At 43.5% G+C, this 14,159-nt stretch overlaps 2 protein-coding genes across 3 annotated transcripts; both read right to left on the bottom strand.

Moving 5' to 3' along the window:
- Nucleotides 1-224: 224 nt before the first annotated feature.
- Nucleotides 225-5,546, bottom strand: LOC109752136 (ERAD-associated E3 ubiquitin-protein ligase HRD1). The gene is made up of 8 exons (XM_020311006.4): nt 5,243-5,546; nt 4,481-5,085; nt 3,453-3,629; nt 3,221-3,370; nt 2,923-3,128; nt 2,656-2,791; nt 1,688-1,874; nt 225-503 (listed from the first exon to the last, which is right to left on the bottom strand). The coding sequence occupies exons 2-8, from the start codon at nt 5,011-5,013 to the stop codon at nt 417-419; spliced, it is 1,476 nt and encodes a 491-aa protein (XP_020166595.1). The 5' UTR covers nt 5,014-5,085; nt 5,243-5,546; the 3' UTR covers nt 225-416.
- Nucleotides 5,547-9,146: 3,600 nt separating this feature from the next.
- Nucleotides 9,147-11,990, bottom strand: LOC109752138 (protein FATTY ACID EXPORT 1, chloroplastic). 2 transcript variants are annotated; one of them, XM_020311009.4, is made up of 6 exons: nt 11,578-11,943; nt 10,396-10,609; nt 9,928-10,095; nt 9,689-9,735; nt 9,572-9,612; nt 9,147-9,490 (listed from the first exon to the last, which is right to left on the bottom strand). In XM_020311009.4, the coding sequence occupies exons 1-6, from the start codon at nt 11,746-11,748 to the stop codon at nt 9,406-9,408; spliced, it is 726 nt and encodes a 241-aa protein (XP_020166598.1). In that variant the 5' UTR covers nt 11,749-11,943; the 3' UTR covers nt 9,147-9,405. The 2 variants fall into 2 exon arrangements, with proteins under 2 accessions (XP_020166598.1, XP_020166599.1); XM_020311010.4 differs by having other exon boundaries at nt 9,279-9,490; nt 10,396-10,594; nt 11,578-11,990.
- Between the last annotated feature and the right edge of the window lie 2,169 nt (nt 11,991-14,159).

Below are 14,159 nucleotides of genomic sequence, written 5' to 3' on the forward strand. Positions count from 1 at the left end.
GAAATGATCCATTCTAGACTTTTTTTTTCTCATCTCTAAATTACATGCAAGACTTAAGATAAGACGAAGCAGGGTGGAGGGAGTGCAAGAGTGAGAGCGCAGCTGCGTGGCTAGGAGTAGCGGAGTGCAGGTTGAATACAAAAAAGGTCAAGGACATTTTTGCCAAAATATCATTCACGGGTCGCGACTGATATTTTGGGGCGGGGGAGCATAAACCAAGCAAATTACCAGACAAAACAAACGATCATCTGATGTTCATAACCGAGCCTACCAACATCAACAAGCATCACGTCAGAGTTCCGCCTCATATATTGCACAATCTCCATCTATGTCGTTTGTTTATGCCAAGTATTGCACAACCTCCATATATAACATATGTTTATCCAGACCCCATCTTCGCCTATTAACTACTTCACTTATTTTCCGGCTTGCTCAGCGTTCTCATTGCTAGTTGTCGATGAGGTGGCCCCTTGCTGCATCATTTGCAATTGGATTTGCAACACCTGGAAGAAGTGGCATATGAATTACTTTTGCAATAGACAGCCTTAATGAAAAGATAACTATCACACGACATCATCTTTATTGCCGGCAAGCATGCCATATCATCAGTTACTTCATCTCACTGGTCGCTGCTGGTAACCACATGAACGTTTATATCTTGAGCAATGTTGCATATTATAATCGTGCAGTGATGAAAAAGACTATCCTTGGAAGTTGATGAACTATGTTTACTGTCTATTCGATCATTATAGTTTCCCATCCGACATATACTTGAATGCTGCATACTGTTCTTTAAGAATCAAGAGTTTGTCAAGATGGTAATGAAACTGAGTAACTAAAATAGCAGGAGAAACGAACTTATTGGCATGGCTGTCAACTCTCACAACATGGTACGCACAGTTACAAGGTACAACTGCTAGTGACCTATATAAATGTGTCAAGTGAGCAATAAACATAAGAATTGGGATTATATCCGGTGCACATCATCAATTAGATGCAATCATGCAAACCACTTTGGCTTCAATATCAAATCATATTAGAAGTCACCAAACAAATGTCATCAAGGTGGTGGATTAATGTAATATACTCCCTCTCTAAAGAAATATAAGAGCATTTTGATTACTAAACTAGTGATCTTAATGCTCTTTTATTTGTTTACGGAGGGAGTACCATGTAAAATTTCAAATTCAATTCAGTTTGTATTGAGGTTCTAAAAGAAAATGGAAAAATAATGAAAGAAAAGTAAAAAAATCTCCTTTATGTCTTTCTTAACTAATGTGGAGTTTTTACTGGAAATTTTGAAGGGGTACAATGCTTGATATAGTGTGCTCTCACAAAACTAACTTTTTCACATTCATTTGAGTGTTTAATATATTTGAACTATATATGTCTGCAACAATACAAGGGGGTTTTCTCCACACACAAAAAAAAACAATGTCAGGGACATATAGAGTGCAATAAATTCACTTATGTGTGAAATCATGCAAACTCTCGCATGAGTAGTTGGATGCTAGTTGCATGGTCTAGATTCATTAGTTAATCATAGATGTCATCCCTCATTAAAAAAAATAGTATATGTGTTATTCAGAAAGTTATCTATCTGGTTATTACAGCCTTTTCATACACAATCGCTAGTAATCTACAAATACCATGGTTAAGCAGATTGCATTAGGAAGAAAGTTCTTACCTCTATCTGACTCCTTATAGCCTTTTCATATGCCTTCTGTAGTGAATTTCCAGGGTCCCTGCTACCAGTTGTTGAACTAACTGGACCACGTGAATAAGAAGGCTGAGGTTCTAATGGATGGCCGGTGGAAGTACTTGCTTCTCCTGGTTGTGAAGTACTTGGTGTAGCGTGCAGAGGTCCTGAGTTCCTGATGATTGATAAAGGGCACTTCAATTCACCGGCATTAAAAAGTACTCCCTCCGTCCCAAAATAAGTGTCGTGGACAGTACATAGGGAGTATTTGACAAAGTAAATACCGTTGTTTCAATAGTCTATCAGTGCAATAGTGGAACTGACATAGACAGTGACTAACCCAACCTCGGGTAGCTAAGTATGAAGAAAGTTGGTCACATGCAGTACTAACTTGCTGTACAAAAGGTCAAAACCCAGAAGGCCAGAACTGAATAAAAGCATGTTAACTTAATCTAATGCAATAACAATTAAGTTATAATGTGTTCCCACTTAGAAGGCAATGTTAGTATTTTCCCACGCCATGCATTCGTCTCATTTTTTTGCTGTTGTGCACTCTTTGGGTCAACCACTTCAATGAGACGACCACAGTGCAGAAACATAAAAATGGTGCAACCAAATGCAAAGGATTAGTGGCAAAAAGAAAATTGCTCCAAAGTGCGTATACTTATCACGGAAAAAAGAACATGTTCTACCAATTGTTATCCACTATATTAAACCACCATCAACATGGCACAGGCAAATTAAAAAATTATTAACTAAACTGGCAAAGTTTGCAGATATATTCCAAGTCAAAAGTGTCATAGCTTGCAACTGAGAGACCTAAGAACTATGGAAGTTGCAAATGTAATCTATGGAAAAAAAAAAGAGCCATCATTTATTATCATAACTAATGGATCGCTAGCATAATCATAAAGAGCTTCACATTTCAAAGTGTAACCTATTCCAGAAAAACATACCTATTCAAAGTGTTCACTGGAGGATAAGCAAATGATCTCCCATATAAGGAAGCAGCTGAAGCAGCAGCCTCAAGTTTTGCTTGACGCATGTTCACGTTCTCAGTTGGTGCTCCTCCTGAACTTGGAGTACCAGTGCCTGCACCGATTTTCCTTACATTTAATTAGGATTGACATACAAAACTGGTTGCATAATGTACTACTGACTGATAAAAATGGTTAAATGGGAAAGTACGATTCAAAAACTCAGACCAATGAAGAGAATCTCACCAGGCTGAACTCCAGGTTGAGCTCCATGCTGTTGTGCTGATGCTGCACGTCCATTATCTGGGGGGATAATTGGAGCTCTACATGTTGGGCAAGTATGTTGGCGCTGTAGCCATGACCTCAAACAATGTACATGGAACAAGTGCCCACAGAGCAGCTTCTTTGCTGTGGTCATCTCTTCACGGCAAATAATACATGTGACATCACTCCTGAATATATAAAGAATCTAAATCATAAACAAGTTCAATTGCTGAATCAGTCAATCAACCAAAACAGTACCAATGAAACTAAATGTACTCACGCATCAAGCTCATCTGGTGTAGCATCTGGAAAGCGTTCATTCATGTTGGAAGTCACCTTTCTGTAGCGTATATAATCTGAAATGCGAATTCTGAAGTTGCGGAAGGTCTCATACAGCTCACGAATCAAATGCAGTGGGACACCATAGTTCCTGATATCAAAATAACAGATCAGCCTTAGAAGTTCAAACTACAATATCCTAAGGGGAAAGAACATTTTATAAAAGAACTTACAGGAAGATCGCTATGAAGAATAGCATATATAAAGACAAGTGCACAAGGTCACTGATAAGCTCCAAATAAAATGTATACACTGCTTTATTCTCCCATTGACCTTCCGCTAGCATGTCGCTGACATAGAATACATACTTCACGAATGTCGATACTGTCGATGTTGCCAGTATCATATACCTAAAACATGAGTCGCACATGTGTGAGCTACTATGAATCTCAATATCTAGAAATAATACATCAGTAATCATCTGCAGATATCAAGAATAATAGAATTATAACCTGAAGTAAATAACGCAAGATTAATCATCAGCTCAATATGGTAGCTTTCTCGGGGTATAACTCAATATGGTAGTTACCTTGCCTGAAAGGCATGTCCCGTGCTTTAAAAAGCAATAATCAACAAAGAAATTCCATAACTGGTGAGATTTACCGTAGTTTAGACAACTGATCAAATGATTTGCACTGCTTTCACTTAAATGTATTGCTTAAACTTAGAAGAATAATTCAACAAGTTCCTGGACTTGGATTTTGACAAATGACAATCATAACATACAAGAAAAACTATTCATGGTCTAGTAGATGCGCCAAATGAAATGATTAACTGTTGAGTGCCATTGCGTTAGCCCTGATGCAGAAGTTGCTAGATAAAATTGATGGCAAACATTACTTAAGAATGAGTAACAAGTAACATGTCATCCTACTAGTGCGTCTTCAAGCATATATATAACAAGAAATTCTGGTGTTTATCTGTGCTGTGCTGCATGTTTATTGAAAAATATCCACTTCACATTCACACACGTTACATTAATCTGTCATATCATGAAAGAGGGGCTTTCCAGGAACAGTTCGCATTTTTCACAAACTTCCACCCTTAGGTATATAACCAAAGCATGCCCTCCATATTTGAGATCAAACAGTTGATGCTTTTTTTTCAATTTGATCAGACGGATACTATTTGAAAGGTCGTGTGGCATAATAAAGATGCTACTATATTGCAAGCAAGTAAAGGATGATTTACGAAAACTTACTCAAAGGAAAAGAAGATTGCAACAGATGCCTCCCGCTTCTGTATCAGTGACCCCAGCGAGTTCGCCAGGAAGAGGCAGTCGACGACAAGAAGGAATAGCATGAAGGACACGATCCTTATGTGCGACAGCATTGGCACGGAGGGCGTGGTCTCAATGTACTCGACCCTCTTCTGCGCAAGCCAGTGCAGAGCCTTGACGAGGAGCAGGGCGGCGACCATGGCAAGGAAAGAGACGGAGAAATCCTGGCGGAAGATGGTGACCGCGAAGAGGATCTCCACAACCTCACGCCACGACTGCTCGTTGAGCCGCTCGACCTCGGCCTCGCGGAGCGTCCCCAGGAAGACGCGCTTCACGAGCTGCCAGGCGACGCACATGGCGACGAGGCCCGTGTTGAGGAGCAGCACGAAGCATATCTTGGAGGTGGAGAGGTAGACCATGGCCGGGTAGAACTGCTCCCTGCTGCTGAACGCATAGTACACCGACGTTATCGTCGCCAGCAGGCTGAACACGGCGTACGTCTGCAACCGGATCATCTCGGCCGCCGCCCTCGGCGAATCCCCTCACGAATTCCGCCGGAAACCCTAGGCGCGCCACCAGTGGATCACCTGGAGCAGAAAGCGAACATCAGCGGCCCGATCCGCAAAAGTTTTCTCTCGAATTTTGCGCAGATTGGGAGGTGAATCGAAGAGACGCGGCGCGCGAATCCATGCCCTAGGCGAGCAGGCTGCGTCGGAGTGCAGTAGTGTGCTCGTGGTGGCTTACCGATGCGAGGCTGGGGGGCGGTGCCGGAGTGAAATCTCGTCCCGGGATGCGGCGGCGCCCCTATCCGGATTTCGTACCCTTGTGATTGGTTGGATTGGGAGAAACTCTAGGCTGTGGGAGGGGAGATAGCATCAAGGTATTCCACCTGCGAGGACCATGTGAGTGAATTGGGTGTGGGGAGGAAGAGGGGGCGTGTTCGCTCGGAGAGAAGGGGGGGGGGGGGGGGGGGGGGGGGGTCTGCACGCCGGCTGCGAGGGAGGTGCGCCGGTGGACATGCGTCATCGTGCCAGCACGGCGGTGGCGTGTCGCTGGCCAATGGGCGGCATCCACGTGTAGAAAAGACGTGTCATCTTCGTTCTTGTTTTTCTTTTTAATTTCTTTTTCCGTTTTTGAGGGGTTCAATCTTCGGTCACTAGGGACGGGCAGACGCTCCAAGGGAAGACATGGACGAAAGTGCATTTCTGTTCCCGGGCTCATTTTAGCTCGGTGAACAGTAAAATTGAAATAAATTCAAAAAAAATAATTTTTTTCGGAGAAACATTGACAAAAGTTTTAAGAGCTTGCAAAAATTTGTCAAGAAATCACATTCCTGTAAAGCGTGGCAAAAAAACAAATTCAGTGCTCCGAAATGCTTTTGAAAGTAGCATTTTCAGAGTATCAATTTTTTTTTTTTTCACGCCTTCTAGAAATGTGATTTCAAAACGAATTTTTGCAAGCACTTAAAACTTTTGTCAATGTTTCTTTAAAAAAATTGGAATTTTTTTAATTTTTTTGATTTTACTGTTCACCCGAGCTCATTCCTGCTCCTGAGCTCATTTGAGCTCGGTGAACAGCTCAGGTGCAGAAACTCTGTGTCCAGACATGAACCTCTATACTTGCCCAAATAATGTGGCAGGGTAAATTAGCGTCATGTGGATAAAGGAGAAAATCAAATATTTCCCACTTTGAATATTTGGCTTCTCAAAATTGCCGACGTTAAGAGTTCCATGAATTCCTCAAACCGAGGCTCATCAAAATGAACAATCTAAAGTTTAGGGCTTAAAAACCGTTACAACATCCTAATCATCTGCTAGAACATCTAGGTAATTGGCTGAAACGTAAGAATACCTTGATTGCCTTGGTCATCGGAGACGAACGTGACGACCCTTGCCTGCTTGGAGCAGACATGGTGAAGGACCGCTGCAATCATCCGAGAAGTAGATCTGATTGCCCTGGTCATCGGAGACGAAGGTGACGAAGCTTGCCTGCTTGGAGCAGAGCAGACATGGTGAAGGATCACTGCAATCATCTGAGAAGTAGATCCGTAGATGGCATCAGGAAGTCATCGGCACAGCCTTGCGGTGGCCGACGATGGTGGTTGGTCTTCTGATCTCATTTTATACTATTTTTAAGATCGGCATTTGAGAATAGATGGACTTAATCGATACGAGTGTGTATGCGCGCGCCCAAAGGGGCGGGTTGAGTGGCGATGGCGCGTGGGTAGGTGGGGAAAATGACGATAGCGATTTAGGTACGCGTGTGTGCGCGCGCCCAAGGGGCGGGTTGAGTGGCGCTGGAGCGTGGGGTAGGTAGGACAACTGGCTATGGGGGTGATGGGGATCAGGTGCGCGCGTGTGTGCGCGCCCAAGAGGCGGGTTGAGTGCTGCCGGCGCGTGGGGTAGGTAGGACAACTGGCGACGGGGTCAGATACACGCGTGTGTGCGTGCCCAAGGGACGGGTTGGGTGGCGCTGGTGCGTGGGTAGGTGGGGCAATTGGTGATGGCGGTCAAGTACACATGTGTGTGTGCCCAAGGGGCGGTTCCGCGTGGCGCCGGCGCGTGGGTAGGTGGGGCAAGTGGCAATGGCGGTCAGGTACATGCGTGTGCGCGCACCCAAGGGACGGGTTGAGTGGCGCTGGCGCGTGGGTAGGCGGGGCAAGTGGCGATGACAGTCAGGCAGAGCGAGCAGGCAACAGTCGAGTGGTGCGATCAGCGACAACAATCGGGTTGGCAGCACAAACAAGTATTCTTACTGAAGACGGTGAAAAAAATTGAGGGGGGAGTGGGGTAGTGGCGAAAAGATTCGTATATTATTTTCGTAAGTTTAGCATTTTAGTAGCCGGACAATCTTAGAAATGTAAAATTGGTCTTTTTTCTGGTGCCTATGAAAAACGACCCGGTAATAAAGGGGCAGATGGGTTGGGTGGCAATTAGTTAATCCATCTTTGAAATGACAATTTTGACAAGCCACAAATTCAAAGTGGCAAATATTTGACTTTCTCCTAAATAAACCCATCCGAGATAACAGATTAATTTTCAAAATGAAATATATGTTTGAGTTCACATTTTTTTATTTCGTTTCCAAAATTGTGTAGAATACTGACCCCGGATAATAGATTATTTTCCGAAAAGAAATATAATTTTAATTCACATTTTTAGTTTGTTTCTAAAATTGCGTAGAATCACGATTACCCACCATAAATGAAGGTTGAACAATGTGACATATGACGCCCATTAATCAAGAAAAACAGTCTTACCTAGATCAAGAAGTGACAACTTGGTTTCGAGCGTTGTCCCTGGTTGTTGCATCACCCCAGAATGTTGCAAATATTAAGACTTGTGTGTATGTTTTCTTATTTGTGAGAACTTCGTTTGGTAATTTGAACTACCGTAAGAAAGATCAATATTGTGTGAAAGTGTTCGTTTGCTCTGTTTGCGCGTTAGTTCAAATGCACCAATGATGAACAGTAAAATCAGAAAATCATAGCAAACAAAATTTTGGAAAACTGTTTTTTTTCAACAAACATTGACGAACTGTCTATGTACATGCAATTTTTTGTGAATAGAAAACATCCCTAATGTTCAGGGGAAAAAATAAATGCTCCAAAATGCTTTCGAGAATATATATATTGGAGCATCGATTTGTTTTACTTAGAGTATTTAGGATTTTTTTTCTTCACAAAAGAATACATATGTAGACAATTTATCAATGTTTGTTGCCAAAATAATTCAGATTTTTAACATCTTTTACTATTTTTTTTCATTTTATTGTTCATGAAGGAGCATTTCAGCTCACAAGCAGAAACTAGAACAATAGTGCGCTTCCAGCTATAGAACCCTTGAATCAAAGGCCAGGGTTGGCTACCATGGAACAAAAGAAAGTGGATTCAATACCAACAACTCAAGAAGGAACAATTGGTCGGGATCGTCTTCCTTTACTTGATCCGCATCCGACTATTTCTTCTTATCATAGTTGTTAAAGAAACTTCCCTCGCTAAAATTACTTTTGGAAAAGAAATCTAGCCAATGACGTACACGAGCTAGAATCAAGATCTTGATGAACGAAATTTCAGAAGAAAAAAGAAGATCTCAATCAACGAATAGGTGCGTGCTTAGATTGTAGGTGCACCCTTACTGGAGCAAGATTCTACTCCCTCCGTTCGGAAATAAGTGACACTATTTTAGTTCAAATTTGAAAATAAGTGAAGCTGTTTTAGTTCAAATTTGAGCGCTGTTTTAGTTCAATTGAACTAATTAGAACTAAAACAACGTCACTTATTTCCGGATAGAGGTAATAGCATTTTTGGAATGTTGGGACAGGATTTGTTGAGTAACATTCCCTCTCAAATAATCAAATGAGTAGCCGCAGAGCACGAGCGGTAAGTTATCTCAAAACATATCAACAAAATAATCAAATGAGTATAGTTGTTTGGTTTGAGGCCCTGATAACCTCCAACATTGTCAGCACTCGCGCTAGCAAAATTGTTTGGAACAACCAGACCTTCCTACTGGAACTTAGGCCAAATGTTGGCTGCTACATTGATCTTATGTGTAGTACTACCAAATGTTGCAAGTAAACAAAAAATTGTTTGGTTCACAGCGATCAGTAACCAAACAGCTTATGCGCACACAATCTGATCAGTATCTTTTCAGGATCAACAAAGCTACATTTTATTAAGGTATAAGTGCGATGTTCAGGAACAAAAGTTCATGTAGAACCAGAGCAAATCGTATCTGCTCTGACTCTTCCATTAAGTAACAAAGATACCCAAATAAACTGTACGCAAGAACACAACTTTATTATTTTTCAGTGTTCTACAATTAAAAGTAATAAAACGCAACCCCTATCATCAGTAACATTTACCAGAGCACAACTTCAACAACAATAGGACTTAAAGGCTCAACTTATATAGCAGCTGCTGGCTTCTTCTTTGGTGGTGGATTCCCCCCGGCAAGCAACACGTACGAGTAGAAGCAGATCATCAAGGCACTGGCGACAAGGGAAGTGGTAAGGAGGACAGTAGTGTGCAATGAGCAGCTGAAACACGATAAAGAGACAATCGAGAACTACCTGAGCGCAGTATAAAAGCCCCAGGGAAGCAGCTTCTTTGTCTGTGCAAACAGAGTCAATTGATCAGAATAAGATTCGGACTCGCCAAATTTTTACAGCAAAGTGACAGTCACTTACTGTGGCATACGCCTGGCAGTGCTTCCATGCTACAGCAGCAGCAACAGCTGCAAATAATGAACAGAGGAGGTTAATTACCGCGGGGGGTTTCCCCACAATGTGGCACTTCAATTTGGTATAGTGGTAGATTACCAGGGTCCAGGATAAAATATTTATATAAATACCGATATTGACTGTTCAGACATGCATGTCATTGTTAATCCGAGGTTATTGGGATGTAGGTAAGGGAATCAAAATACCTGCTTGTGCCAGTATAAATGGCAAGCTGGACTTTCCACTCCTCCAACCCTTAAGACTAAGCACGGCAAGTCCCAATATAGCAAGACCAGGTGCAACGCCAAAAGTAAGACTTACAGGACTCCTCCAAAATAGAAATCCAACAAGGCCCATGGAAAATAATAATCCACCTGAAATAGGGAAATTGTAATCAGTACTCAAGCAAATCCAGATGCGCAAAGATCAGTCCAATGAGGTGTCAGATGAGGATAATGTAACACAAGAGAATTTAGCAGCTTTCACAAAACATTGATATATTAGTATGTTACAACAGTTCGAGCCATTCTACCGAGTGCTTGGAAGGGCTAACCAAAATAACCGAGTTACTTTAACACTCAAGTAGACTAACTTGTCATCTGAGCTGCAAATCACTTTATTAAAAAAATGCAAATCACATCAAACTTGGCTAAAAAGGAAGTTGGTATCATTACCAAAAGGGATCCCTAGGCAGAAATCATGTATTATGGCACTCTTATGTGGCGGAGCAACTTCCTGGTCTATATTTATCTCTTCACTAGCAGTCACCACAGCGGTTGGCTCGGGAACTTCATCTTCTGTATGCTCAGGAGCAGTGGCATGATCAATGGGAGTGCTAGTACATTTTGACTTCATGCACATTGTAGTCAATGACTGCAAGGCGATAAGCTACACAGTCAAATGAGGAAAAGGTCTCCACAGAGATTAGTTCAAATTTGGACGAAAATAAATACTAGTCGGCAAAATGTGCCAGAGCATGTCTAGAAAGGAGTAATGTAAGTTACTTGAATAGGAGAACTGAAATACAATTCACAGGGTGAAACTTAAGATTGTTTTGATCAGCAATATGCTCCTCAAAGACCATAAGTAACATGGCAATGTCATGCAAAACATTTCACAGCTATCTTAGCATGGAGGGAGGTGATATTTTCTAAAGCTTTGATCTCAACCAAAGTGACATTTGCCTGGGTGGAACCAGACAATATATATAGGAATCCAGCAAGATACAGCAACTTAAGGTCAGCGGTTTATACTTCAAATACATACTGAACTGTTCCATAACTACACCCCTTTTAGAGTTAACTCCTATAAGTTAATGTCTTGTGGCTAAACACTATCCACCAACATTTTCTGCCACCCAACCCTTAAGTGACGCTGAAAGCTCAAGATCAATTGGTACTACTTTTCGAAGGCAAGTCCACCTAATGTCTCTGCCCTGATGTAACTTCTAAGGGTGGTTGGCCAGCATGTACCCCCACTTTCATAATTAAACCCGCTTGAGTATGCCGATAAAGAATGCCAGCAAAACCCAGTTTGCCCATCCATCCGGGAACACTCACATTTGTGATTTTCTGAAATTCATGTACAAATAATTGCCGTGGTGCAATATGCTCTTCTTTAAGTGCCAATTTCGAGCATCCCATTTGTGCAATATCCAGCAAGATGTCTTTCCACTCCCTAAAGCATTGCTTAGACGAGAACAGTTCCCATTTAGTTCCGCCAAGAAAACATATGATACACTCTGCAAAAGCGCAGCCACTCTCCTAATTTTTACAGTATATATCAAGCACCGAAAATTCCAGAATCTAGATCCAGGGAGCGGCAGGGCCAAACACGGGAGAAGAGCGAGGACTCACCTCCCTGACGACACCAGCGGAAAGGCCACTGAAGGCTCCCCTCTGACGAAGCGACGCTGCCGGGAGCCTGGACGTGGCGAGCGGCGCGAAGCGGAGGATGGCGCCGGAGGGAGCCGGCCACCTCCCCGCCGTCCCCGGCACCGCCGATCCGCGGAGCTGGGCCGCTGCCATGGGAACTCGCGCGTAGGGTCTGGGGATCTCTCGGAGCTCGGAGGAGAGGAGGGGAATGGCGTGTGCTTGGTCTCGGTGGAGGCCGGTGGTGCGAAGGGGGGAGGTGGAGGAGGAGGGAGTCGTTGGCCACTCGGCTACTCCTCCTGCCTGCCTGTTCTTCTCGGCGGCGCGACTCGACTGGGCAAGTCGCACGTGGGAAACGGAAGGGAGCGAAGCGAAGTGGTGTACTGTACGCTATGCACGGAGACCGGCTGCACCTTCTCGGACCGAATTTAGAGCAAGTATAATAAAGTGAATAAAGTGGAATAAGCGGCAAATTTGACAATTTTGATCTATGAATGTAATGAATTCACAAAATAAATTGTCCGCAAAACTATTTCACATAGCTGATCTTTTTGAGTGGCGCCCGACACGTAGGCGCCACACCCTACGGTGCAGCGCTAGCTCTGAGGCGTTGCACCTCTGTCCACCGTGGCAGCCCCTAGGCCCGCACCCAGCAGTGCAGCGCCTCCGAGCTAGGCGCCACACATGTAATGTGCAGCGTCTAGCCCTTAGGCGCTGCACTGTCTGTTACTAGTTGGCTGCCCCCCCCACTCCCCCCACACACACCCCAACCCCCATAGCATCCGACCCGAGATTTGCCCCCTCTCCCTCTCTCAAATCCTTCCTCAAATCTTCCAAATTTGAAGATTTTGTCCGTTGATTTCGAAGTCAAACCCTCCCTCAAGGTAATCTTCTTCGATGCCCTTGTTTTGATCCAATTAATGTGAACAAATTGCTCATTTGTTGCTAGTTTGGGGAAACCCTAGTTTTGTATGGATCTGGAGATTTGCATGGAGATGTGAGATGTTCGTTTGCCAATTTCCTATGATTAGGCTTGTTAGTATGTTAGGTTATTCTTATGGGTGTTCATATGTTGGTGCTAGGGTTAGGGTTAGGGTTAGGGTTAGGGTTTCATATATATGTTAGGGTTTGTATTCTTTGTCAATCCCTGGATTAGTACTCATGGAAGAAATGTTACGTTGTATTATTTGAATGCTTATAGGATGGGAAGAACATGTGTGTTTGTTCATCATGGGGACAAAGACGCCTTCTTGAAAGACAATATTAAACCGGACCCGGATGAGCTTGACATGGTATTTGATAGGAGTCCTAGCTATGCGGAGCTCTTGCAACAAGTGAGGAAAGATTTGAATTGGATGGACCCTAGTGATATCGTTGAGTTGGAGGGAAGGCATAATGTTGGTTTTGGAATGCACATCTGTTGGAAGACAATGCGTGTCAACTCGGAGCAACGTTGGGTTGCATACAAGGAGATGGTGGCCGAATCACTAGACAAGGCTCTTGAGTTATTTGCAACGAAGAAGGTTGATTCAAGTCTGCATTTGGACTTGAACCGGAACCCCTCCCCTTTGGTTGCTAGTAGCCCCCCACCCTTGAACCAAGATGAAATTGTTGAACCTCTTTTGACCCAAGAAGTTAGGCCAACATTGAGTCCGTTCCCAAACAACCAAAATGAAGCTTTGCAAGAGGAGAATGATGAGTATGCGAACGATGACAATGAAGTTGATCTCCATGACAACAATGTGGGTGATCTCGACAAATATCATTTGCAAGAGACAATGGACCATTCCATCCCTTATTCCCATGGCCATGCATCGGATTCGGATGACGAAGGTCTCGATGAACAAGTTGACGAGGAGGGGTTCACGGTGAAGGAGGCTGAAGCTTTCGAGAAGGTATTCAGTCGGAATCATCGGACTACATTGTTCAAGGATGTTAGTCTCACGGATGAAGCCATGGTAGATGGTGGCCAAGGTATATCTCTTGGGGTTAGGCCAAGATCTCACCGTGATTTGGATGACGGCAAGAACGGGATTGCTAACGGGTCTAAGTTTGAAACCTTCTTGGAATTGAAGATGTGGCTCGACAACTACTCGTTACACATTATCGTCCACACAAGGTGGTGAACTCGAACTCAATGTGCGCTACACGGTTGCATGTGCATGTGAAGATGAAATATGTCCGTGGATTGTGCGTGCAAGACCATGGAAAGGAGGTCCCACTTGGCACATAGTGAGTTGTGTGCCAACTCACATGTGCCGAGGCAAAAGGGTGGATGGCAAGGTTGTGTCCCAAGACCACAGACAACCCACGTCCGAGTTCATCACTTACAGGCTCTCCAACTCAATATCCACACTTCCAACAATGAGCATCCAACATGTCATTGACCTTGTGAAAGCCATCTTTCATTACAAGGTGAAGTACGGCAAGGCATGGAAGGCAAAGCAAGCCGCATTTAATATGTTGTATGGTAGTTGGGAGGAAGCATACAACCGAATCCCTAGGTTGTTGTTAGCCATGGCCGCCACAAACCCGGGCATGGTTCATGTGGTCGAGCCTCATGGGGA

This window comes from Aegilops tauschii, chromosome 7 (genome assembly GCF_002575655.3).
Source record: "Aegilops tauschii subsp. strangulata cultivar AL8/78 chromosome 7, Aet v6.0, whole genome shotgun sequence".
In the NCBI taxonomy this organism is placed as follows: Eukaryota; Viridiplantae; Streptophyta; class Magnoliopsida; order Poales; family Poaceae; genus Aegilops; species Aegilops tauschii.

What these genes read in the sequence shown, in the direction of transcription:
- LOC109752136 (XM_020311006.4), bottom strand. Translation starts at nt 5,013, where the DNA reads ATGATCCGGTTGCAGACGTACGCCGTGTTCAGCCTGCTGGCGACGATA. An exon ending in TTCTTCATAGCGATCTTCCT is followed by an intron (nt 3,371 to 3,452) that starts GTAAGTTCTTTT and finishes TTTTGATATCAG; the next exon opens with GAACTATGGTGTCCCACTGC. An exon ending in ACACCAGATGAGCTTGATGC is followed by an intron (nt 3,129 to 3,220) that starts GTGAGTACATTT and finishes TTATATATTCAG; the next exon opens with GAGTGATGTCACATGTATTA.
- LOC109752138 (XM_020311009.4), bottom strand. Translation starts at nt 11,748, where the DNA reads ATGGCAGCGGCCCAGCTCCGCGGATCGGCGGTGCCGGGGACGGCGGGG. An exon ending in CTGCCTAGGGATCCCTTTTG is followed by an intron (nt 10,096 to 10,395) that starts GTAATGATACCA and finishes TCCCTATTTCAG; the next exon opens with GTGGATTATTATTTTCCATG. An exon ending in ACTGCCAGGCGTATGCCACA is followed by an intron (nt 9,613 to 9,688) that starts GTAAGTGACTGT and finishes CTGTTTGCACAG; the next exon opens with ACAAAGAAGCTGCTTCCCTG.